Source organism: Mastigoproctus giganteus, chromosome 3 (assembly GCF_048544385.1).
Source record: "Mastigoproctus giganteus isolate SK-2022 chromosome 3, ASM4854438v1, whole genome shotgun sequence".
NCBI lineage: Eukaryota > Metazoa > Arthropoda > Arachnida > Uropygi > Thelyphonidae > Mastigoproctus > Mastigoproctus giganteus.
Genome location: NC_143577.1, coordinates 93,417,517 through 93,444,652, shown reverse-complemented (window position 1 = coordinate 93,444,652; position 27,136 = coordinate 93,417,517). Strand labels below are relative to the sequence as shown.

The following is a 27,136-nucleotide window of genomic DNA, read 5'->3' as shown; positions in this document are numbered from 1 at the left end:
TGAGTTAGTGCCTAATTTCTTGACACTCTAGACGACTTACACACACAAAGGCATCCTCCTTGGCTAGATCATGTCCTGTTTTAGAAAGGTCAGCAAACAGTTTCACATTTCGCACATTTTTTGAGACTGATGCGTTGGAGAATCTCCCCTGAGTCACGGCACTCTCACTAGTCTGATCTTTGCTTTGCAGCTCTAGTCTGGGTTATGATTTCCGTTTAAATACAATTTAATTAACAATGAATTTTAATAAGATTAATATTATTTTTGATTAATTGATAATACTATAATAAGCCAACAGATTCCTAATACAGTGCTTCATATTACACTGTCTAGTTTTACTTTATACCTTACGCTATCAGTTCAAGATATATATACGTTAAGTTATTTCTCATCGACTACAATATGGCAGCTAATTCAACAATATTGGCGCCAACACCGGGAGTTGTAACTTCCAAAAATCACTGGTTAAATTCAAGATAAGAAGCTAACAAATGCTATTAAACCCATTGAATCTCTGTAAAACACAATGTACTATGTTAATTACCGAAAAATACAGTAAAAATTAAATATACTTATCCTTTACAGCAGCCAAAAATCCACCGACTTTTCTCTTCTGCCCTTTCTCTTTTCTCTTGATGCACCAACGACAACAGCAACGGGTCTTTCCAAGTTCGATACCAGCAAACTCTGTCTCAAACATACAAGGAGTCGTCGTCCCACAAAGCTCTGCCCTCGGTGCCATTCTATTTGCAATACAAATAAACAGTATCACAAACAGCGTTCCAAACACTGTTGACTCTTATCTCTCTGCTGATGATCTTACCTTGTCCTGTCATTCACAGAATATTAGCTTTATTGAGAAGCAATTATAAATATCAATATATAACATTGCACTATGGATGACACAGAATGGATACAGACTATCAGACCTCAGAACTACAGCTGTGCATTTCTGCAACAAATGCAAAATGCATTATCAACCTGAGTTACACTTGGGTAATCACCCACTTTTAATAGTGAAGTGTTCATCTCCTAAGGCTAATTTTTGATAAGAACATTCCAAGAGCACATGAAACTTCTACAAACTACTTTCATTAATAAAATGAATAATACTCCATGTCATCTCTAGCTTATTGTGTGGCACAGAGCATTATAACTACTCCACTTATATAGGATCTCTAATTAGATCTCTGCTGGACTATGGAGCACATGTTTATGACTCTGCTAGGGAGAGTACCTTAGCACATCTTGCCCCATCCGACATTCTGCTCTTGGGATCGCTCTTGTTGCATAAGGAATATCCCTAGTTCAAAGTCTGTATGTCAAGGCTCACAAACATCCACTCAGTATCAGAAGAAAGATGTTACTTTTAAATTAACAAAAATTAAAAACTTCTCCCACCCTCATTTCAATTTAGCCACTACTGTATGACTCGCAGCAGATGACCCACTATGGGAAAAAAACCCAGAACAATCTGACCTACTGGTATCAGATTTCAGAATGCTGGAATGTTTACTTTCATGATATCATCAGAGATTTAAAATATCCAATTTCCCCCATCTCTTACTTTCACTCCTTCTTTTGATGATTACTTGGGGAAAACAATTGGGAAAGTGCTATAGCAGATATTAACATACAACAGCTACATCTTGTTCATACACAAAATTATTCTAAGATTTTTCTAACTTTTCTAAGATTTATACTGATGGTTCAAAATCTGGCGACAAAGTGGGTGCAACAGCTGTCTTTCCTAATACAACTGTTTCTGTTCACTTCCAGCTGAATGCAGCAGTTATACTGCTGAGCTCCATATCATTAAGCTTGCACTGGAAAACATTCCACTCCTTTCAACCATTAGTCTTGGAATCTGTCAAGACTGGTATAGTCTTGACAGATTCCAAGAGTGCACTCTTAGCTCTCCAAAACAACTCTCCTTACAATCCTTTGTTAAAGCTAATAAGACATACGCTGATATGTCTTCACTAGCATCAACAAACTGTTGTCTTCTCTTGGATCCCAGATCATAGTGGTATTCCAGGAAATAAGTGTGCTAATGCTGCTACAAAACATCTCTCCAGCTAACTTCAACTAATGATTTGCTCCCATATCCTGGTGATGAGTATAACATACAGGAAATGTGTATGGAACAATGGACAAGAGCAAATGCACAACAAGCTATTTCAACTGAAATGTGATCTTAGCCAGAACCCTAATAGGCCATACTCATGTCAAGGCTGATCTGTTTCTGCTCACAGGAGATGATCCTCCTCAGTGCATGCACTGCCTGCAACTGCTATCAGTAAAGCACATTGTTATTGGATGTAACTTGTTCAACAGTGCCCCATAGTCAATTTTCAGCTCCTTCTCAAACCTACAAGAACCTTTGTCACTCAGCAACATCATAGGTAATGGTCTAAAACTGTCTGAATTTTTCTCCTACCTTAAACAAATTAAAATGTATGATCAATTGTAATTGCTCACAGAGCAGTTATCACATGTAACCTTACATACTTTGGTAGGTGCAATATGGCCTAAGTAGCACTTGCACCATAAATTCCCATAACAATAACTGATTGAGGCAAAAGCTTGTAAAAAAAAAATCTTCTGACTTACCAATAAATCTCATTTAAAACTTATCACATGGAAAAAGAATATTTTATTTAAAACTAACTTAGTAATACTAGCATGTAAATATCTTTCTCAAATCAAATTAAATGTAATACAGTTTCAAAAAATTCATTCTGGTTTCTTTGCTCTTTTCAGTTATGCCTCATGTTAAAATGTAGACTGTACTTAGTATTATTATATTCACTTTGCTAAAATCTTAAATATTATAGTATTAAATTTGTACTTTCCAGATTGATGTACAGACATTTTTAACAATGTCAGACCAAGATCTTCAGGGATTGGGCATTACATATGGAGCAAGACGAAAAATGTTATGGATGATTTCAGGTATATTGCACCTTTTATGTGACTGACTGAGTATTTTTTTTTTATTCTTCTATTTATTCATCCCCTCCCACATGCACGTGCGTGCACACACAAACTGTTTAGCAAAATACCAAATTTCTTAATTTGCTATTGTTAAATCTGTGAAAAAAGCCTATATTCCCCCTCCCCCAGAATTCAGGATTCATTATCTTATTCACAGCTTATGTACTGTAACAGTGCAATAATCCAGTGTGGGCAGTCCGGCCTTGAATGGATAAGATTTATTTTTGAGGTAGATAGCTTATATGAGGTGGATGGATTGGGAGATGAGATGAGCCTTTTCCTCTCTCTGAAGGAAAAAAATAGGACTTTTTTTTTCTTTTAAATTGTATTTGTAATTATTATTTTAAAAATATTCTCCTGTTTTCAGTTAACTGGCGTAAAATAATGAGCAACGCATTTTTTACATAAACACCTTTTTCCACACGTCTACCCATACATTTTCTGCAATTGATCTTTCTATCTGCTCCCCCTTTCTTCTCCCTTCACTTACTTGGGAGGTGGAGAAGAATCCATATGGAAGCAATCACTTCCCCATGATAACCACCCTAATCAATGGGATACACTATCTTCTTGTTAGGTTACTGCAGTGGAAGATTGATCAGGCTGACTGGAATGCTGTTCAACAACTGGCAAATTTTGACATCACCCCAGTCAGTCAGGAGCCTATTGATAATGCAGTTATGTACATCGCAGAAAATATCATACATACAGCTGCAACCGTGATTCCAAAAATATCCACCTTGTTTCCACTTTTCCCAAACCATGATGGAATTTTTATATGTAGCAAATTACCAAGGTAGATGAACTGGCATTGTTTTAGGTATGTCTCATATTGTAAATACCTTCACAACGAGTTGCCATGATATTGTACTACCTCGAATAAGTAATGCTTCACCAATGGAGCAGTCATATGGCAGCAAACTCCTTCATAGTCTAAGGCTCTAGCCACAAAGATGTCATTTATTCTAGACTATTGTACACCATCAGGCATCTTTCACATTGTCAAGTTATACTTCATAACTGGGTTGTGACTGTTGCAACACCAGGGTGCCTGCCCATCCGGTGATGAAAAGGCAAAAAGCCTTAAAACCGTGCTGTCAGAGTGGTGGTATCCGCTAAGAATAAGTAACAATAGTCTTCTCCATAGGTGAAGCATTACATATTTGAGGTAGTGCAATATCATGGCAACGCTTGTTGTGAAAGTATTCAATATGAGACATTCACAACTAAAATGATGCAATTGCTCTAACCCATATGTCAGTGATTGTCTGTCTCCAGACAGCAAGTGATTTTCTGATTGTGTCTTTGCCAGTGAATTTACACTCTCTTGAAGAAATAAAATCATTTCCTTGTTTACAGTGTAATAGTAATACTCAATTAAATAATCCTCATTAAAAAAAAATCACTACTAGATCAGGAGGGAAAAGTAATCTTCTTTTGTTCTTTTTGTTTTTATTACTAACCCACCACTGCTTGGTCACAAAGGTGGCACTACTCCTACCTCTGTGGCAGGGCTGGTAACCTGGAGGGGAAAAGCTCCACCTTCCAGGGCAACATAGAGCAGACTGTTCCCAAATTTAGAAATTCACTGGTTGCACAGAACAAACTCCTGACAGGAAATGCACAAGAGACACCTGGTTCTGTCACAACAAAACATCAAAGGTCTGACATAGACAGAATCCAACATTTCCTAATTATCCATTCAACTCAAGAACAACCGATTGGAAAAGTTTCACCACTTCTAGTGCAGAAATGCCTAGAAAGTACAATAGGTATCACCAGGACATACTGGTGATACCTGTTGTTTAAGATAAAGAGACTTATTGGTTGAAGTTGTCATTGCTCAACAGTCTGAGCAACTACAAAAACTAAAAATATTTGGAACTTCTGTTAACCATTTGACCATGTTTCCCAGAAACATCAAGATGAATTTTGACAAAGAAGGATGTATTTTAGTTTCCACTCAGAATATAATTCCTTACTATTGATATTCCCAAACCACAATGATCAAAACAGGTTACTTTAAACCCTACATTCCAAATCCCTTATGCTGCTACAAGTGCCAGAAATTTGAACACTCACAGACAGTTTGCACAGGAGCAGCTGCCTATGCCACATGTGAATCCACATGCCATTCCACAGCAGAATACTACAATATCAACTATTCCTGATGCAAAATAAACAAGCTGTATGGACTTAGAAGGTAGTTCACACCAAGATGAAGATCCTAGAATTATTCACTGATGAGGAGATGGATGCAGGGAAACCATACTTTCCAAAGAAGGGGAAGGGTAAATTTTAATGATACAGACCTTCAGCCTCTCACAAACAAAGTGAAGGTTTCACTAAATTGAAATAATGCTTAACTGACATCCAAGATCTCTTCTCTCAATATGAACCTATCACCTAATGCCTACAGGAAACCAATCTATCTTCACATATAACCCTTTTCCTCCAGAACTGCATAATTCATCAGCAAGATTGTGTTACACACAACCCAAACAATCTGGCACATTGTGGGGTAGCATTGATAACCAGCCCTCAGGTATGCTCAAAACCAATCCTACTAAACTGAAACTTTTGAAGCAGTTGCAGCACGAGTCAACATTAACTTTAACTTAACTGTAGTCTCATTATACTTGCCCCTAACCAAAATGTAAACTATGCTGACGTAGAAGAATTAGTGGTCAACTTCCTTAACTCTATTGCATCCTGAGAAACCTTAACAGCCACCCACTATGGGAAAATTAAAACCTGGACAAACATGAACAAGTTATCAAAAAATTACTTGACCAACACCATCTGTTAACCCTCAGTAATGGAATGCACCCTTATACTCATCTTCCTACGCGATGTACTTCAGCTATTGATGTCCCTCTATGCTCAGCAGCCATATATCCTTTATTTGGATGGACTAGTGATAGCATTGCATTGGGTAGCAGCCATTTCCCTGTAATATGCCATACTGATAGAAGCATTCCCCACTTTTCTACTGAATTGTCAAATGTAAGTTTTCCAAAGTTAAATGGGATATATATATAAACAGCTAGCAATACTGGAAGAAAACTAGGTCCAACAAACATCCATAAACTTGGCTGTAGAATATATATCCAACAAAATAATACAGGCAGTGGATCAAACAATTCCAAAAACAATCCACAAAAGTATCAGCATGCTCAAAGTTGTGGTGGAATAATGAATGCTGTACAGCTTAATGAGAACATAGCATGGAACATTTTCAGGAACTTCCCAACAACTGTGAATCTCATCTTCTTTAAACGGACTCTCACCAAAGCAGAACTTATTAGGCAGAGCAGCAAAAGGAAAGCATGGAGGTATTTCTCTTCCACAATTACAAGAATTACAAAAATGCAAATGATATGCATTTTTGTAATTCTTGTAATTGTGGAATCAAATCAAAATACAACAAATATACTCAAAACCCGTGCATCAACCTTTCCATGTGCTCACTTAATGGTGTAATGTTACAAAGCCAGCAGAGGTTGCACATACTTAAAGCAAATCATTCATGGAAATTTCAGGTATATACCATTTTAACCATTTTACTCACCCCATTTTAAAGCACACAAAACACAAGCTAAAAAAAAAAAAATTGATCAATTTTGAATCGACATCTGGGGTGCTGCTTACAGTCTGCTCTTCACATTATCAGAATTGTACCATGCTCTAGCCTTCACCAAACTCAGTGCAGTTAGACCAGATGGAATATATTATATTATGATAGCACAACCTGCTGAACCATCCCTTAGGACACTTACTTCTCTACAACAGAATAGTCAAAAAAAAATACCTGCCCTGACTAATGCTGTCATGCTTATATTTTGGCATTTCTAAAAACAGGAAAAGCCCCTACAAATCAGCAACATTACCTTCCTATTGCACTCATAATAGCATCTTATGTAACTTGGACAAAGCAACATTCTAGTAGTAGTAGAGACAAAATTCTTGAGACTATTTGACAAAAAGTTGATATTTCTCCATCATATTCATCAGCTATACGCTAAGAGCATGAGAAGGTTGAACACATTGAACATTCTCTGTGCTCTCTCTCTTCTACTTCTTGAGATGCAGACTGGTGCACTTTACTCCATCTGTATCATGCTCTTGTGTGATCAAAATTAGATTATGGCTCTCAGGCATATGCATCTGCCAGAAATAGCATCCTTTGGTGGCTTCACCCCATTCACCATCAGACCATCCTTATTGCTACTGGTGCATTCAGACTAAGAGATTGAGAATATCTTGCATCCAAAGTCTGTATGTGAAAGAAAATGCACCATCATCACTTCAGCAGCAAAACAATTGTCTCTGCAGTGTATTCTTGAGCTGGACTCCCTGCCAGACCATCCCCATGTAGTCATCTATTTTTGAGCCACAGTGAGAAAATCTTTATAACACTTGTTGGACTGCCAACCATTCAGGCAGTATTCATGTTCAAGAGCTATTCAAAGGGCTTAACATCACAGTAGACAAGGTTGCGTTATCACCAGAGCAGCCCCTTCCACCCTGGCATGCTCAATTACCAGCATGTAACTTCTCCCTTAAGAACTAGATTAACTCGGATAACCATTTTCCATCTACCTTCAGCACTATGCTGAACATTCCGACTTCTTGCCAGTTTACCATTCAAAGTCAGAATCATGTGTGGGATCTGCTGCTGATTTTTTAGATAGTACTATATCTGAGCAGATTCACCTGAATGCAGCATATACACTGCAGAGTTATACACTGTAGAGATAGTCTTGTATCACATAAGAACTTGGCAGTACCAGTGGCTTTTTATATAGATTGATTCTTTGAGTTCACTATAAGCTTTATCAATGGTAAGATATACTACTCATCCAACCCTGTTCCAACTTCAGCAGATAATATGCACTCCATGAAAGTAGATTTGATATCCATTTCTGCTAGATCCTCAGCCAAATCAGCACCTCCAGCGAATAATCTTGACCTGTCAGTCCCCTGTACAGACTACAGACAAATAATCCGTAACAAGTTATATTTGCAGTGGCAAGATTCTTGGCATGAGCAGAAAACAAACTGTATCAGATCAAGCATGTAATCAAACTATGGCAGACTAGCCTGCACAGTGATCGTAAAGAGGAAGTTGTTCTGTGTTCCACATAGGACACAGTCATCTGACACATTGCTTTCAGCCATGGTCTGACAACCTTCCTGTGTGACAGTGCACCGTTTTATCCATTAAACATTTTTTTTTAGAAATGCACGTTTTACCACTTTTAACCATATGACTAAGCTATATACGCTCAGTCAGGTTTTATCTGACAATGACCATATTAAGTTTTTACAAGCTGTTAATATGTATATACTTATATTAAATAAACAATTTATTTTTACTCTTATACTGCATTTATTGATATTTATATATAACACTTTGAGAAGTTAACCTTTTTAAAGATTACCAAAATCTCAATTTTTGAAATTTTAACTTTGCTGTGACTCATTATAACCATAATCATTTTTTACTCCATTAAAATCCAATCAAATCAGATCAACTTTAATCCTAGATTCTATATGCATTCCACTAAAATTTTCATGTCCATGTAGTGCTCTTGATCATATAATATAATATAATAGAACTTAGACCTCCACTTTGTATCTTGGAACATCTGAATGGCCATCATCCATTATAGGGATCCACTTATATGGATACCAGGAGTTACTAAATAGAATCATTGCTTGGTGATTACCAACATACGCTGCTAAACACAGGATCACATACCCACATCCATTTTCCAACAGGTACTACCTCTTCTCTGGACTTCTCAATATGCTCTCCCTCTGTCTATCCGAGTATGAAGTAATCAGTGCTCAGCGATCCACACAACAGTGATCACTTCCATATTATCTGTAAAATCGAAATGCAATTAACTGCTAACCCCACAAGTCACATTACCTGCAACTTTTCTAAAGCAGATTTGAATAATTACAAAAAACTTGCCCAATGTGATGATCATATAATTCTATCAAAATCCATTGAAGATGTTATGGTGCATATCACTGACCAAATATTAACAGCTGCTACTTTAGTGGTACCAAAATCTCAAACTAACAGACCATGAGTCTGCAACCCTTGGTGGAATAGAGATTGCTTCCTTGCCAAATCACAGAAAGCTAAAGCTTGAAATCAGTTCTGCAAATGCCCCATCACAGAAAACCTTATCAATTACAAGTGGCTCAAAGCTGAACCCCAGTGAGTTACCAGGAGAGCTAAACAAGATTCTTGGAAAAAATTTGCATTGGCTATTGCCTCGGACATAGATCCCTGGCTTTTTGAAACAGTCTATTCTCACTCTCAAATATCAGCTTCTACTACATATGATTCATATTTTCAGAATATTAAAACTCATACTGAATGGCACAAGGTCAGTTTTGTAACCACCTTCCTATCCATATAATAAACTCTTTACAGAAGAACTCAAGGAATCTTTGTAATTCATCTAGCAGAGCTGCAGGACCAAATGACATTCATTATCTCATGCTGCATTGCCTAAATGACAAAGTCTTGAACTTCCTACTGCTTTTCTACAGCTGGATCTTTAGGGAAACTATCCATTATCTTGGTGTCATTCATTTGTGTTAGCCTTTCCAAAGGCTTTAAAAAGATCTCCCTTTGCCAAATAACTATAGGCCAATGTCATTTATTAGCTGCTTAGGCAAGACTACAAAAAATGGTGCATCGGAGGCTCACATGGATTTTAGAATCACGAAACATCATCTGTGATTATCAGTATGGTTTCAGAAAGAACAGATCTACTTAGGATGTCCACATCAGAGCTGAAGTTAACATTCGAAATGCTTTTGTAAAGAATCATCTGTTAATGGTATCTCTAGATAATGAAAAAGACTGGCACAGTAGGTTTAAGAGTACACTTACCCCCCCCCCCCCCCAGCTGATGCCCCAAAACTTCCTCCATTATAGAACTTTGCAGGTTTGTTACTAGGGCTCAGTTTTCTCTGTGCACATGCAAGAGAAAACCTTCTATTCCTACTTTTTAGTGTATGTGAATGCACAGACTCGTATTGAGGAACACGCTGCGATAGTTCTAGGCAATTTGAAGAAGTGGTCTAATTTATATGGTTCGCAAATTTCCGACACAAAAACAGTACAGACACTGTTGAAGGGGCAATTAAATATGAATTGGCACCTATTAGTAAGAGCTTATGGAATGCCTGTCAAATGTGTTATTGTTGTGAAGTACTTAAGTGTAATGATAGGGGAGCAAATTAGTTTTGTGCCATGTGCCAATTTGAAAAAGAAAATTAGAATGTTATATACCAAGCTAAAAAGAGTTATAAGAGTAGACTGGGGCATAAAGGCAGGGCGCTCAATTTATTGTATGACTGCCTATTTGTACCGATAATGTCTTATTGCCTTGGCAGCTTGGCTTCATAAATTGACTAATTCTTTAATAAAAAAGTTTGTATGGCAGGCACAGAGATTTGCTTTGCTGCCTATCACAAGAGTATACAGAACAGTGTCAACAGATACTCTACAAGTAGTCTCGGGAAGATTGCCTGCAGATTTGCAGATAATTTTGTCTGCTTTAATATACCACACAGGGCATAATATGTGGAGAACCATAACTGCTTGCCAAACCTAAACATCCTTCGATCAATTTTAGCTACATCTTCAAGTGCAGACAATCTCTACTGCATATGGAGAACTAATCAGATCACAGCTTGATTATAGTTCTACAGTGTATTCCTTATCCAGGAAAAGCTTATTATATTGTCTCAATACTGTCTAGCATAGTGCACTTCAGTCGTCCACTTGTTCCGTGAGAAACCTCTTCCAACAAGCCATGAAATCTCCAACACCTTGCTTTCTAGGCTGTTGCATATTCCAAAAGAAGCAGTGCAAGAATCACTTGTACCTCTACCTGCAATTGCTGTTAATCTATTAGTCTGTGTACCTCCCCAGCTAGTAGTTTTCTGTCCAACTAACTCTGTCTCAATAGTATCAGAAATATTCTTGTCCCCCTTCTGTTTAAGTGTATTCCGATCCTTAAAAACAGCTTCTCCTGTTAACAAGCACAGACCATGCCGACACAAATTCTGCCCCAGAAGCTTCGCAGTGTCTTCTGTGCTGAATTAATCTTTGTTAAAATTGAGTGTGTAAGTGATGTAAGGTTCAAGAATTCCACTTTGCAGCTAAAAAAGTGATGCAGTCCCAATATATTAGTAAAATGCTAGTCAATAGTAATGAAAGTCATTTTTCCATCCCTCTAATACTTTGTCTAATCCTTGAAAGTGAAGCCAACTCTAAACCCTATATTCCAAGGTGGGCACCCTTCTAAGTATTAACCCGGCCTGATGCTGCCTAACTTTGGTGATCCGAAGTACTACTGATAATTTCTTTATGTTGAAATTAACAAATAAAAGTTATGTCTGTAATTTAATTTTAGAGCAGCTTTATTATTAAAAGACAACTAATGTATTCTGGCTTATAAGTCAACTTTTGAAATACTTAAAAAGCATTTTAAGGTTTTATTATACAATGAGTATAAAATCCTCAACTTGAATTAAAGGCATGTGCTTAGGGTTAGGAAAATATGAATTAATACCAATATATTTACAATTCATTACATATTTTTATGCAGCTATACATTTCTGCTCACTTTTGACAGTGTTGAAAGTAACTTTTCAACATTGTCAATTTCTTAGCAAACACACACACACACACACACACACACACACACACACACACACACACACACACACACACACTTCCATATTGAGACTTTGTATACAAAGATACTTGTTTGTAGTATAGTCAAGTTCTAAACAGGTAACAACAAGGAATGACTCAGTTTCATAAGCAGAGCCTTCTGCATACACATGTATCATCAATAAGAGTAATAACAGCCTCATCACTGCATATAGGTTGTGGTGTCATATGTTTACTGCTTCCTTTACAGTTTGTGTAGTGTAATAAAATTTTAAAATATAAACTGTTAAAAGAAAGAATCAGAAATAATTGAATTAAAAAGTAGACAGTGGTTCTCAGTGCATAATTTTGCTGTAATATCCTGCAATGTGAGTTGCAAAAGATGACTGAAAAAGGAGGATCATATGGTGAATAAATGTTAAAGCACAGATTTTCAAGGCAAAAATTAGAAGTTGAATTCCATTACAAATATCACTTATATACAAAGGAATGTACTGTAAACCTTAAAAGAAAGCTATTAAGAAACAATATATATAACCCCAATAACCTAGCTATTAAGAAAGCTATTAAGGTTATTGGGGTTATACTGTTTGCAAAAAAAAAAAAAAAAAAGTTTCCATTTTAAGAGCGTGTTCCAAATACTGCATCCATTAGGCTTGAACTGTGTTTATGAATTGAAGATAGTTTTCATTATGGAGGAACTTTCAGGCTGAGATAAAATCCAGAAAATGAAGGGAAAATATATATCGCACCCTTCGTCAGTCCTGGAATATAATGGATGCTTTATTGTAGACCCAACTGCAATAGCCAATGCTCTCGGGGAGACCTTTTCTACCATCTCATCAACATTTTTGTACTCCACGGAGTTCCTGGTCCTGAAAGACAAACAGGAAAAGCAGCCAATTAACTTCAGATCGAAGAATTCTCATCCATATAATGGGGTATTTACCATAGAAGAGTTAAAAAGAGTTCTAACTGTTACCAGGATGAGTGCTGCTGGACCATATCTTCTCCATTATGATATGATCAAACACCTGTCAGAAAAATCATGGACCAATTGCTCTCTCTGTATAATTGAATCTTTCTAGAAGAGCAATTTCCAGATTCATGGCATAAGGCAATCGTCTTAGCCTTTCCTAATCTAGAAAAAGATCCCGATGTCCCAACAAACTACTGGCCTATATCTCTGACTAACTGTCTGTGCAGAATTCTAGAAAGAAAAGTCAACACTTGCCTTGTATGGTATTTAGAGGCAAATGGCTCCCCTCCAGGTTGCATTGCGGCTTTCGAAGGAATAGATTACAAAAAAAAAGTGTAATTATCATTAGCAAAGGATATGATGCAAGAAAGCAAGCTTATATAGCATCAGCCAAAAAAAAAAAAAAAAAAAAAAAAACTTATTTCACCCATCCACTCGCTCCAAATGTTTGTCAAGTTCTGCCTTGAATCTAAGCTATCAACTTCTACAATGACAGATGGAAGTTTGTTCTGGCAATCAACCACCCACTGGCTAAAGGCAAACTTCCGCACATCTATCCTATAACTGTCTTTCCTCAATTTGAATTTATACCTTCTCAGGCAATTATTCTGAGAAAGAGGAAGAATCCCATCAGCATTGAGCATGCTTAAACCATTCAAGGCTTTAAACACCTCAATCAGATCACCTCACAGGTGCCTAGTCTCCAGACACCCCAATTTGCAAAACTTAAACCTTTCTTCATAAGAGCAACCCTTTATTCCATTCACTAATCTTGTTGCCCTTCTCTGTACTCATTCCAACAGCTCTATATCCTTCTTAAAATGAGGCCTCCAGACCTGTATACAGTACTCAAGGTGTGGCCTAACCATTGCCTTATACAAGGGGATAATCACCTCCTTATCCCTGCTAGAAAAATTTCTGTATATCATTGACAAGACACCATGAGCTACTCTTGCAGACCGTCTGCACTGCTCAGAAAACTTCATATGTGCCTGCACAATTATCCCATGTCCTTTTCATTCTCTACCACTGTCAGTGGAGTACTACAGAGTTGATACATTACTCTGGAGTTACTGCTTCTCATATGCAGCACTTTATTTTTGTCAATGTTAAACTTCATTTGCCACCTCTCAGCCCATCTGCCCAACTTTTCTATATCCTGTTGCAGCAGTTTAGTGTCATTAACAACCCTGCACCTTTGTATCGTCTGCAAACTTGGAAATTAATCCTGATATACCATCATCAATATCATTTATAAATACAGAAAACAACAATGGACCCAACACTGAACTATGAGGGACTCCACTAATAACATTATTCCGCGAAGAGCAGTGTCCATCGATTACCACTCAACCATCCCTTTATCCAAAGCAGCAATATGCCTCCTATGCCACACTGCTCCAATTTGTGCAGCAGTCTTCCATTTGCAACAGTATCAAAGGCCGTTCTAAGATCCAAATATATGATATCAAAATTATTCTTTGTGTCCAGTTCCTTTGTGACTACGTCATAGTATCCAATCAAATTGGTCAGACAAGACTTCCCCTTAACAAACCCATGCTGTGTCTGAACTATAACTGAAGTCTTGTCTAGATGATCCTGCAGTGCTTCTTTAACCAGTGCCTCCATTAATTTCCCTGGAACAGAAGTTAAACAAACAGGTCTGTAATTACCTGTGTCTCCCTTTGATCCTCCTTTGTGGATTGGAGTCACATTTGCACATCTCCAGTCCATTGGGTACCTTCCCTGAGTCCAAGGAAGCTCTCATAATTATGGCTAAGGGGTTTCTTACTTCCCTTGCCGCCTCCTTTAATATAACTGGATAGATTCCATCCACCCCAGGTGCCTTTCTTATGTTTATCTTCAACAATTTCTCCTCCACTTTATTCTCAGTTATTACAAGATTATCTAGCTTACTGCTAGAGTTTAATACACCTCTGGCATTCCCCTCCCTGAATAACTCCTCATGTGTTAATGTAAATGCAAAATATTCATTTAGTTTGTTAGCTACCTGAGCAGGATCATCAACAGTTGAACCATCAATATCAAGTGGACCAATCTGATTCATCCCCTTCTGATGTTCACATAAGTAAAGAATTTTTTGTTGTTTTTCTTTAAAGAAATCCTTTACCAAAGATTTCTCGTAATCTGCCTTCGCCTACCTAACCTCTTTTGTGACTTGGTTACAGACCATCTTATATCTATCATAGGCTTCTGTGTCGCCTGTTATTTTATATATATCCCATGCATTTTTTTTCTCTGTCACATATCTAATTAGTTCATCTGACATCCATTTAGGCCTAAATCTTGAACAATATTTCTTAGTTGGTATGAAAAGCCTAGTAGCTTCCAAGGTTAATTCTTTGAATGCTTCCCATTTTGAATTTGCTGTTGGTAACATCATCAGTTGGTCCCACCATATTGAATTTAAATACTGTCTCAGACCACCGTAGTTACCTTTATAAATGCAACATTGAACCATTTAATTAGGTTCAAAACATCCATTCAAGATGCCTTTTTAAATCGAAAACACTTAGTGTCAGTGTTTTCTGATATAGAAAAAGCTTATGACACAACTTGGAGATTTGGAATTTTAAAAGACCTTTATTGCCTCAGACTTAGAGGTCATCTCCCAACTTTTATTAAAAACTTTTTATCCCATCATTCATTCCAAATTTGTGGAGGATCTATCCCCCTCTCGCCCCTTTTGCTAAGAGAAGGAAGTACCCCAGGGATCAGTTTTGAGTATTACGCTTTTTGCCATCAAAGTGAATTCGATCATAGAACAAATTCCTCCAACTGTGAACTGTGCCCTCCGTGTTGATGATTTCAGCATTTTCTCTCAATCTTGCAACATGCCATTGATCATCTGAACTTATGGTTAGTGAATAATGGCTCCAGGTTCTCCTCACAAAAGACGGTCTGCATACATTTTTTCCACAAGCACAACCTTCACTCTGAACCTGAATGGAGTCTTGGACAGAATGCTATTCCAGTAGTACCTGAGACTTGATTTTTGGGGCTTGTGTTTGATAAAAAGTTGACATTCCTACAACACATTCATCAACTACATATGAAGCACACAAAAGCACTGAATATCCTATGCACAGGCTCTTCTAATTCCTGGGGTGCCGACCAGTGCACTTTATTGCACTTCTGTCTTGCACATGTATGTTCCAAATTAGATTACAGGTCGCAAGTATATGCATCTACTAGACTCAGCTTACTCTGGTGGTGGTGGTGGCTGGATCCAATCCACCATCAGGTGGCTCATATTGCCACTAGAGAATTTAGAACATCTGCCAGAGTCTGTGTCAAAACAAACAGATCCTCATTATCGCTTCATCAGAAACAGTTGTCTCTACAGTATGATTTAAAATTGAAATCCCTGCCAGATCACCCCATGTGGACACCCGTTTTTGAGCCACATTGGGAAAATCTATACAACACTCACCAGACTGACAATTATCCATTCGGTATTCGGATCCAACAGCTACAACAGAGATTTGAACATTACATTAGACAATGCTGCCCTGTCACCAGGGCAACCCCGTCCACCTTGGCATGCTTGTGTTTCATCTTGTGACTTCTTCCTTAACAACTGTGTAAAGGACAGTACTCTCTCTACTATCTACTTGCAGCTCTTTTTGACTCGTCGATCTGAGCATTGACTTCCTGCCAGTCTACACAGATGGTTTGAAGTCAGAAATGGCTGTGGGATCTGCAGCTGTCATCCCAGACACTACAATATCTGAGCAGATCTCTCTCTCTCAAATGCCGCATATTCACTGCAGATCTTTTTGCAGTTGAGCTAGCCTTGGATCATATACAAACCAACCACTACAAAAATTGCATTATATGTACTGACTCTCTTAGTTCATTGCAGGCTTTATCATCGATGAGATTTAATCCTCATCCAGTCCTGTCCTGGATACAGCAGAAGCTACACATCCTTTCTCAATCTGATTTTGACTTTCACTTCCTGCTGGATTCCTAGCCATATTGGGATCTTAGGAAATGATATGGCAGACAATGCAGCCAAATTAGTGACCCTTTTTAACTATTGCTTGCCAGTCACCTATACAGACTACAGGCAATTAGTACATAAGAAACTGATTTCCCAATGGCAACACTCATGGCATAGGCAGGCTGCAAACAAATCATATGAGATTAAACCTGTAATTGAACATTGGCAGTCTAGTCCGCACAGCAACCATAAAGTTGTTCTATCTCAGCCCCACATAGGACATAGTCATCTGAAACACTGCTTTCTGCTGAGAGCTGATGATCCTCCTATGTGTGAGCATTGTGACACCTTTTTAACTGTAAAATATATTTTATCCGACTGGCCCAGTTTTAGAAACACTCATTTTACCACTTTTACCCATCTGACCGAGCCATATACACTCAGTCAGATTTTAACCAACAGTGACCATGTGTCAGCAGTTTTTGAATTTTTAAAGCGATTAATATATATATATATGCTTGTATGAAATATCCAATTTATTTTTACTCATATACTGATTTTTATTTATTGATATGTATATATATGAACTTTTGACGAGCTAACCTTTTTTTACCAAACTACTTGTCTTTTTTTTTTTTTTTTTTTTTAATTTTAAAATCTGTCATGACGTAATATAACCTTGTTGTTTTTGCACCATCAAAAATCATCATCAAGGAGCTTTTAGGTTCTGCCCTCCTTTTATTGCTTTTCTGCCAGCATTTACTTGCTGCTGTAACCATTATAATATGAAACCCATACATGTTTAAGACCACCCAGTGGATGACAGACATAGTTATATATGTACAAATGTCATTCCATTTTAATACAGTTAGTTTGAATAATAAATTTAAACTTTGTACCATTATGGTTAAACATACGATTAAATTTTTCAGAACTTACTCGGCAGAAGATTTCCCAAGAAGACAAAACGTTTTGTCATGCTTCAGGTGCTGAAAGGATATCTCTCTTTTCTAGACTAGCTCTTCAGAGGCCTTCGCCAAGACTTGTGGATCCATGCTGGTGACACAGAAAGCTATGCATTTAGTTCCTCATTATCCATCCTCAAAATTTTCGATTGAAAGAATTCTGTCTCTTGCAATACTTTATTCATTACAAGTGTTCATCCAGATGTGGATTCAATGCATAATTACTTGTGTATTCTTCCACACATCTTATCCAAAGAGAATGAAGTATGTGAGGGAAGTTTTTTTTTTTTTTTTTTTTTTTTTTTTAGTTACTGGACAATACTAGATATTTGCAAATACTGCAAAAATTGTGGTTATGTTAGATTATATTACGGAATGTTTCACATGACAACTGTTTTAATTGTGTGATATGTTGAAAGGTTTGTAAATGAATGTTCAATTGAATCATTTGTTTATTTAAACATAATTCATATTTCAGTACACTCTCTTTCCCCCCACTCTTTCCTGGTGCCTTTCACATTGTCATTCTCTACAGTTATAACTGTGACAGTTTAATTATTATTTCTGCTTCATTGCTAAATTATTTTCTCTCATTTCTTTCCTTTGAACATGGTTTCAATATTGTATGCTAATAAAACTGGGAAAGATCATGTTTAATGAAAAAATCCTATACATTTTTATTGAAATCGAATTTCAGCATTATGACTAAGGGATCTAAAATAACAGATTGTGTTTTCAGAATGCGAATAATCTTTAAAATAGAAAAAAAAAAAAAAGGCTGTGCCATACAAATCTGTAGGTATGGGACTCCATTAAATTTTAAGAAAATGTATATATATAACTATATTAAATCCTTATGACCTATGAATGAAATTCTGTTATTTTGAAAATCAGTGTTGCAGTTATCATTTATTTCTGAGTACTTGCCAAAAGATTTATATGAAGTTGAATTGTGGATATTTAATGTGTGATTTCTGTCAGTGTGCTCCTAGCTTAGAGCAAATTAAAAATATTGTTGATGTAATTTCAACAAACTAATGCACAACTTTAAACCTTAAAACCATCTATGCAACGATATGTTATTTTATCCATGTTGCATCTTTGTCAGTGTTGCTTATGGTGCTAATTCTATATAGTTACTGTTGCCAAAGGTGTTTTTCACCAATACAGTGATTTACAAAAATCATACAATTGTGATAATAACAAAGTGCAATATAGATGCCAAAGACTATATGTATTTTTGTAGCTAACAGAAAATTTTTCTTCTGGGAAAACTTTTCTTCTTTTAACCTTGGATGTCAGGTTTGAAGGGGTCATGTCTTGTTCACAGTGAATATAGTATAGCACATTGTCTATTGAAGAAGCACTTCATTCTTATTTTACATGATTCAGTTTAGTAATTCAGATAATTTATTTATGTTGAAATTAAAAAATAAAAGTATAGTGTCTGTAATTTAATTTTAGAACAGCTTTGGTCCTCCTTGCAGGCATTGTGATGATCTTAGCAAACTGTTTGTTCACTAAGCAGCAACAGTTTTTTTTTTTTATATATATATATATATATTTATATATATATATACACATACATAAGTAAAACAACATAATTCTGTAATGACCTCTACTCTAACAAGTGGAATTATTTTGAGCTTTAATATTATTTTTGATTTTTAGCAGAGATTTTTGACTACATGGTATTTGCCAACAACTAGTTAATTGAGAATTGGTGGTTGCATTGCCAGAAATGGTTTAGTTACAATATGACAGACTGCTCTAATTATCATATTCATGGTAACTAATTTTATGTAATTAATTTTGTTGAAATATATATCAGTTACTGTAAGAAGCGACTAATATAATTAAAGAGAATTATAATGTAGAACTGATTTTTATGATATTTTTATCTATTTGGTAAATTAAATTTTATTAGAACTACAGTAGCTTAATATAGCTACTCATGACATTTATTGCTAAAAGCACATTTGTTAGAAATGAGTTCAATTTTATACTTAGCATTATTAATGTTACTTTTTTTTTCCTTAACTTAATATTCTGCTTCTTCTGTTTATAGAATTGTGCAATATTTGATATTTTGATCACTCGTTGCTCAAGGAATGTAATTAGCCAGTTAGAAAAGTATAAAGTGGATGTTACAAGTTGTTGGTTTTTAGAATACCTGTTTCTGTTTTCAGTTTGTACAAAAATTGTACAGTTCCCATACCCTCAAATAACACTCACTCAAGTTGATGCTAATGTTATGTTGAAATTTGATAACAAAAGGTGTCATATTTTTTATGTTTTTTGAAGCATTTTGCTTAGCTAGTCAAAATTTCTGTATGAATAGTCTGCTTTTTTATATAATGGAATATTTCTATATACAACTGTACCATGCTTTTTTGTAATAATCAGAACAAAATACTGTTTAAATATTAATTCTTGTACCTCTTCACAGTATATTTTTGATACTGTCTCTTTTTTTGCCTCTTTTTTTACTTTCAGGTAGTTTGTGAATAAAAAAAGAATTGTTTCTACAAATTCTGTCTTGCTGTTAATTGAAGTTGCAGTATCTCTAATGCATTAAGGGCTTATGCCTCAAGCTGCGAATGAGTTAGACTATGTATATCTTAGTGCACTTGCATCATTTATACACAGCCAATTACAGATTAGCAAATTTGCAATAGCGGCATCGTTTAAGTTACATCTCATATTGTGAATACCTTCACGACGAGTTGCCATGGCATTGCACTACTTCAAATAAGTAATGCTTCACCCGAAGGAGAAGACTGTTGTTACTTATTCTCAGTGGATACTGCCACCCAGACGGCACCGTTTCAGGGCTATTTTGTATTTGTGTGGGATAATAACTCGAATATCCAGTTGTCCCTATTAGACTTAGAAAAGCAAAAAGGTAGAGGAAAGTAATAGTAGGAGTGGAAGAGGAAAAGAAACTGTGTAGCAGAATGAAAGGGACAGTAACTCCTTCAACTCACACCACTCAAAAACTCAAACTCCCCGAATAGGCAACGCTTCCCCAGTGGAGAAGGCTGTTGCTACCTATTCTTGGAAACTCTGGACATCATCAGGCTCCCTCTGGTGCCGTTTCAGGGCTATTTGGCCCTTCTTCGGTGGGTGGGTAGGTACCCAAGTGATGTAATGATGACAAAACAGTTGTGAAGTATATCCCCACAATATGAGAGATGCCTGATGGTGTATGATATAAGTTAGGACTCTAACGCATTTAAGGGCTTATGCCTCAAGCTGCAAAAGAGTTAGACTATGTATATCTTAGTGCACTTGCATCATTTATAAACAGCCAATCATAGATTAGCCACACGGTATCCACTGAGAATAAGTAACAACAGTCTTCTCCTTCGGGTGAAGAGCGTTACTTATTCAAAGTAGCGCAATGTCATGGCAACTCGTCATGAAGGTATTCACAATATGAGATGTAACTTAAACAATGCCGCTATTGCAAATTTGCTAATCTATAATTGACTGTGTATGAATGATGCAAGTGCACTAAGATATACATAGTTGCAGTATCTTTAACTTTTTTAATATCATGTAATTTTCTTATATAGAATTCTGAATAATTGTCATGGAAACTGCAAATCATCAGTTTCTGTGATCATCCTCTTAACAGATGTGAGCAGATGCAGAAACTCCCAGCCAAGGGAAAAGAATTACAACTGATATGTTCCACACCCACATTTTATGAAATCTAAACTTTTTTAGTGTTGGGCATTCAGTGCATGAACACATGAATTGCATAGTTTAAAACTCAAATGAAGTGTGTGTGCACTTTGTATGACAGGATTTTTCACTTGGAATATAAATTCAGGTAGTGTAGGTTGAACATACACTCGAGTGATTTGAATTTGGAACATGAATTCAGGTCCCATTTGTGAGTAAGACTGACATGAGGATATTCCCAGAGTTACTGTCACCCTCATGATAGGACAGTCAGCAACCCTGGGTATATCCTCGTGTGCAAAGCACGAATACCTCGCCTATTATACTGGGAATGTCACCCAAGTGTGAATAAACATAGCAGGGATAAGGTGTGGGCAGGGCTGCTGCAACACCCTATGTGCCGCCAGTAAGCGAAATCAGTTTCTGCCCCAAAATATTTGGATTAAAAAATAAAATCGGGCATAAATAATTATTATGAATTTATTGAAAAAGAAAACAATTACATATCTCACATATAACATAACAAAATCATTTTTCTATTTTTCTTGATGCTACATAAGCCCATGCTCTTGCTCTTGCTTTCTTGCATCACATGCCTCCATTACTACTATTACTAATATTCTGAAAATAAACTTTAAATTCTAAATCACAGTAATCATACCCACAATAATAAATAAAAGAAATTATAATGTTAAAAAAAATTATACAAATTTGTTTCCTAGCTTTAAGATGTGCAAATTTATTAATAATTTCATTTATGTTTATTTGTTCCAAAAGATCATTTTCTGTTGAAATTATTGACAAATTAGACGCTAGTTGTTGACAGTCAGTGGTAAATAAATAATTTTTGATTAATTTTGAAAAACTCCTTTCACCTGAGGTAACTGAAACTGATAAAGTTAGAAAAATTCTTAATGAAACTGCTACGTTTGGAAAAAAGTATCTGTAAAATCATTTTTAGAAATATATTGTAAAATTTAAAATGGAATAATATTGTCTTTAATATAAATTTGAAGTGTACTCTTAAGCTCTTCAGATAATACTAAACCATCAGTGTCACTTAACTTAATATGTAGATCTTTGCAATGATTTAATAAATCATCTAAGCATCTTTTAAATTCAGAAATATTATAAAACATTTTAAATATTTCTACATGTTCTTTCATATTTGTAAACCTTTTAGTTAACGAGAAAATTTTTGTGCCCGTAATTTGAAAGAAAAAATTAATTTTGAAATTTGTGTCACGAATCCTGAGTAGCTTAATTTCTACTTTCATAAACAAAATAGATGTGTTTTCAATATTTTCCTTAGTGCTTACTTCTGGGAACGAAGCTTCAATGCCAATGATAGTAGCCATATTGTTAGCCGAATCAAATTTTTTGGACTGCCGTTTAAAATATTCCATGATATTTTGTAGACATTCAAGAGCGTCATGTATATCAGAATCCTCTTTCTTTTATTTTATTTTATTATTTTTTTTGATCATTTTACTTACCAGATTAATTTTATTTAAAATATAATGCCAGATTATAATTGAACAAAAACTTATGAGATGTTATTTTTGAATTAGCATGTTTCCTTGTATCCAAATCTTTATTTTCATCTTCAGTTGATTATGGCAAAATCATAAAAAAATATTTAGTTTTTCTAGTATTTTATCCGTAATATTTCGTGAAATTATTTCAATAATTTCATTTTGTATTTGATCACCCAAATACGGCAAATATATTCTGCCATAACTGAATCAAATTTAGCAATTGTTTAAGAAGTTTAAAAAAAGTTACCATTGTCATTTTCATATAAATCTTTTGAAGAGCCCCGTAACGCTGTACATTGCCTTGCTAAACGTAGTATCATACAGTATATTATTCTGGCTGAAGTCCAGAATATGGGTATCTCCGTTGAGGGCATGGCCGAAGAACGGAGTGATTGTCGGTCGAATTCTGTGATTGGCTGATTATTGGAAATGCATAATTTACCTCATTTTGCGTTTTTGATTGTTTGATTGGATGCACATTCGCTTCTGAGTTTAGTGGGAAATGTGAAATTATCATGCTGTTGTTTAGTCGTCATTGTGCTGCTCTCGGTTATTTTGCGTTATTGTTATTCCATTGGCAAAAGGATGGATATAAGACTAATTGAATGGTGTATGAGTGTGAATGTATCAACTCTTGCCGAAGTACAACCCTGTACTTCGGAGAGTTGTTGATACATCACTATTTTGCTGTAACCATTTTCTGGAGTATAACCCTGCAAAATACAAATATGTAACATGGATCCAGATAATAAGCACACATGAAATTGCAGACTTAATAACATAAGGCTGCAATTTCATGTACTGTATTTATTTCAAATGAATTATTTGCTTGCCTTGTTGAATACTGGTAAACGTTCAACCAATTAGATGACCAGCATGACTTCTAGCTATGTGGGACAGGCAGCTGAATAGGTCTCATGAATACCACTAAGTTGCAGAATGGTAATCCCTTTGGCTCTTAATTCGTACTTAGTAGCAGCACTAATTGCCTTAAGGCCAGAGGTGCAAACAATTCCCAGTTAAGTCTCGTAATCTCTTACATATACCGTATTATGACTTACATGTACAGTCATAATACATATATGTATTATGACTGTCAATTGCATGTGTTCTCTGGTTGATTTGCCTGTTTTGCTGGACGAAAAAAGCCCAGTTTCTGAGGGGGAAAAAACCTTACTATCTATGCCTGAGACCGACTAACTCAGCCACGGAGTGAAAAAAGTCCACTAAAGTTCCTCACATCATCAACACGATTCGAACCCGGGCCTTTTCCACCTGGTGTGGGGAGGACAGTGGCGATACCACTGTGCTACCCACGCAGAATCTGTTCGTTATATGGAAATTTTCTTCATTCTATGAAAACTTTTAAATGTTTTCAATTTAAATTACCAAGGGGAATTTAAAAAATATCGCTAAATAGAAAGGTTTGCTATAAAGAAGTTCGTGAAACAGGGTCCGACCTGTATATGTCAAAAATAATTTTGGCGTCCTCCTAAATTACTGCCCATAAGCAATGCTTACCTTGCCTACCCACATGCGCCGCCTCTGGGTGTGGTGGCCACATTTTACAGAAAAATGCCACTTCTCCGTATCACCATGCATTACAAAGTGATAGGTTACTTACTCCTCATTTAGTACGACACCACCACTTTGCTTAATGGAGACTTGAAGTGGTGAAATCAGTGTTTAGTTTCCGGTGCAAAGTTCTGTAACTGCATCTCTTCCATCATATAGTATAAGCCAGTGTTTCTCAATCTTTTTACTCTCGTGGCACATTTTCCAAAGAAGAAAAATTTCGCGGCACACCTACGTAGTCATAGAAGAAGAAATTACTAAATTAAATAAATAGAACGAAAAATAATATTAACATTTTTTTTATTTATACTTATATCTGTGTTATGCAAACAATTCTTACAACCAAAATAAAATATAAAAATAATCAAATAAATAATTATAAAAAGAAAATACGTACGCCTACAACAAAGCTTTAAATTATTTAAATATTTGATAGAGATCAAATGAATTTTTATTTAAAAAATTATAGTCAATGAGAAATATGTGACTGGCGATGTTTTGTTATTTCTGCTATATCAGGTCTTATTTCAGACAGAGCAACTCGCAGGTAGTGAGAGTTGAAAATCCTAACTTACATAAATACGACGTAGAAAATTGGAGTAAAATGTTTATTGCTATTTTAGATAACTTTGGATATTCATCTCTGACTGAAATTCAAAAAGTATCCAAATGAAATTCCAAATGTTTGATTTTTAATGTTCTATCGGATGAAAGGGAAATCAGTTCTTCCTCTTCTTCAAGACAAAGATTCCAGTTTGATGTATCATTAATAAAAGGATTTCGAATCCAGTCATTTTTCCGATTTAATAGATGGAAAATATGTTTTCATTGCCTTTTGTGAAGCAAATCCAAATGGTTTTTCACCACTGGTGCAAGAAAATTTCTCATCTGTTCAGGAATCTTAGGAAACAGCTAAATTATTTTCAAGTTTATTCATCCACAAGCATAATTTTTTATCAAAAGCAATTGACTTATCTGTTGATGTTAAGATATTTTCGTTTCGCCCTTGTAAACTAGTATTTAAAATATTAAGATGTGCAAATATATGTTCTATGTAAGCCAGTTTTGCCCACCACAATTCATTCTTAAAACAATCATAAAATTTTTGTATTTTCATACGATTCTTTTGTTTTCCTGCTGTACTTGTTTCATTTTTAAAAAATGTACAAAGTTCTGCTCACAATTCAAATACACGGGCTAAAACTTTTCCTCTAGAAAGCCAACGAATATCATTATGTAGTAATAAACAATTGTAGTTAGATTCCATGCTGTCGCATAATTCTTTGAAAATTTGTGATTTTAAAGGTCTGCTTTTAATATAGTTAACAATTTTTATTACATCATCTAGTACAATGCTTAATTCTGTTGGGAGAATTTGGCCTACTAAAGCTTCTCAATGAATAATGCAATATATAGAAATAAGATTTGAATTTTTTTGTTTTGCAAATGCCAAAAAACCTTTTTCAGGTTCGATCATTGATGTAGCACCATCTGTACAAAATTTCCATGATAACTTTGTCTTTTTGAAAAAGTTATCTACACAATTAAATATTTCTCTTCCTGTCGTTCTTCCTGGCAATTCTTGACAAAATAAAAATTGGTTCATAATTAAATCTCCATTAATGAATCGAACAAATCCCATTAATTGTGCTTTCCCGCTGATATCTGTTGACTCATCTATTTGCAGAGCAAAAATTTGACCAAGTTTTTGTTGAACATTTTCTACTATATTTTCCGACATATCGATTATTCTTCGACTTATAATATCGTTGGAAAGAGGAATCTTATTTATTTCTTCTTTTTTGCTGAACATACATTTCACCATTATACGACAAGCAGGGCCGATCAACGTTTCTCCAATCGAATGAGGTTTCCCTTTTTGTGCAATAAGTTGCGCTACTTCATAGGAGGCAATTTGTGCTTTGTCAGACACTTTTATTGTGTTTTCCAATTTTTGTATTTGTTTGGCACTATTTGCCATTAATCGTTCAAAATGCTTTTTATCTTTAGACATCAAATTTTGATGAAATTTTTCCATATGGCGTTTTAGCTTGCTAGGAACCATTGCACTGTTTGCTTTTTTATGTCCACATACAACACATAAAGGTAAGGGGAAATTTATGTCCCCTGTCCACGTAAAACCAAAATTTAAGTAATCTTCATTATATTTTTTTCTACTAATTTTCGATCTTTTTGGCTGAGATTCATTGGCGCTGGTATTGTTCATATTGGACTTTATTCAAATAGTGTTGGCGCCTGAATGCAGACGCCCCTGTATTCAGATATGTCATTTTCAATTTGTCATAAAAAGATCGTTCGTGTACTTTATTCTTATTAATGGTATTGTACGTACCATTAATAGTAATACTTATTAATAGTATTGTATGTATATTCGGACAATGATGTTAAAATAAAAACGACGCTAGTTTTTTTTTTAAGATTTCGCGGCACACTTGGAAAATTTTGCGGCACACTAATGTGACGTGGCACACCCTTTGAGAAACACTGGTATAAGCAATGTTTTTGAGGTTATGATGGGCATTGGAGTGAGATTCAGAATTCCTTACATTTTAAGGTTACAGCCCAAACTGTTTGCAGGTTAACCACTAGATAGTTTGTTAATCTATCCTCATTCACACAACTTTATTGACTTTAGGACCTGCAATTAATAAAAGACGTTATTGAAACTGCATAAGCTTGGTGGGGTTACTT

General features: G+C 35.6%; 2 protein-coding genes across 2 annotated transcripts in view; one reads left to right on the top strand and one right to left on the bottom strand.

Annotated features, from left to right (window-relative positions):
* Positions 1-17,778, top strand: part of LOC150088157 (protein bicaudal C homolog 1-like) — a 392,222-nt gene extending 374,444 nt beyond the window's left edge. The window contains exons 18-19 of the mRNA XM_090370592.1: positions 2,859-2,955; positions 17,589-17,778. Coding sequence (XP_090226718.1) covers positions 2,859-2,955; positions 17,589-17,719 — 228 coding nt within the window. The 3' untranslated portion in view covers positions 17,720-17,778. The remainder of the gene's footprint in view (positions 1-2,858; positions 2,956-17,588) is intronic.
* Positions 17,779-25,817: 8,039 nt separating this feature from the next.
* LOC150088156 (zinc finger BED domain-containing protein 5-like) lies at positions 25,818-26,489 on the bottom strand. Its single transcript, XM_090370047.1, has one exon. The coding sequence runs from the start codon at positions 26,487-26,489 to the stop codon at positions 25,818-25,820; it is 672 nt and encodes a 223-aa protein (XP_090226173.1).
* Positions 26,490-27,136: the final 647 nt, after the last annotated feature.

Bases quoted from the DNA above. Each gene is read 5' to 3' on its own strand.
- LOC150088156 (XM_090370047.1), bottom strand. From the start codon at position 26,489: ATGGTTCCTAGCAAGCTAAAACGCCATATGGAAAAATTTCATCAAAAT.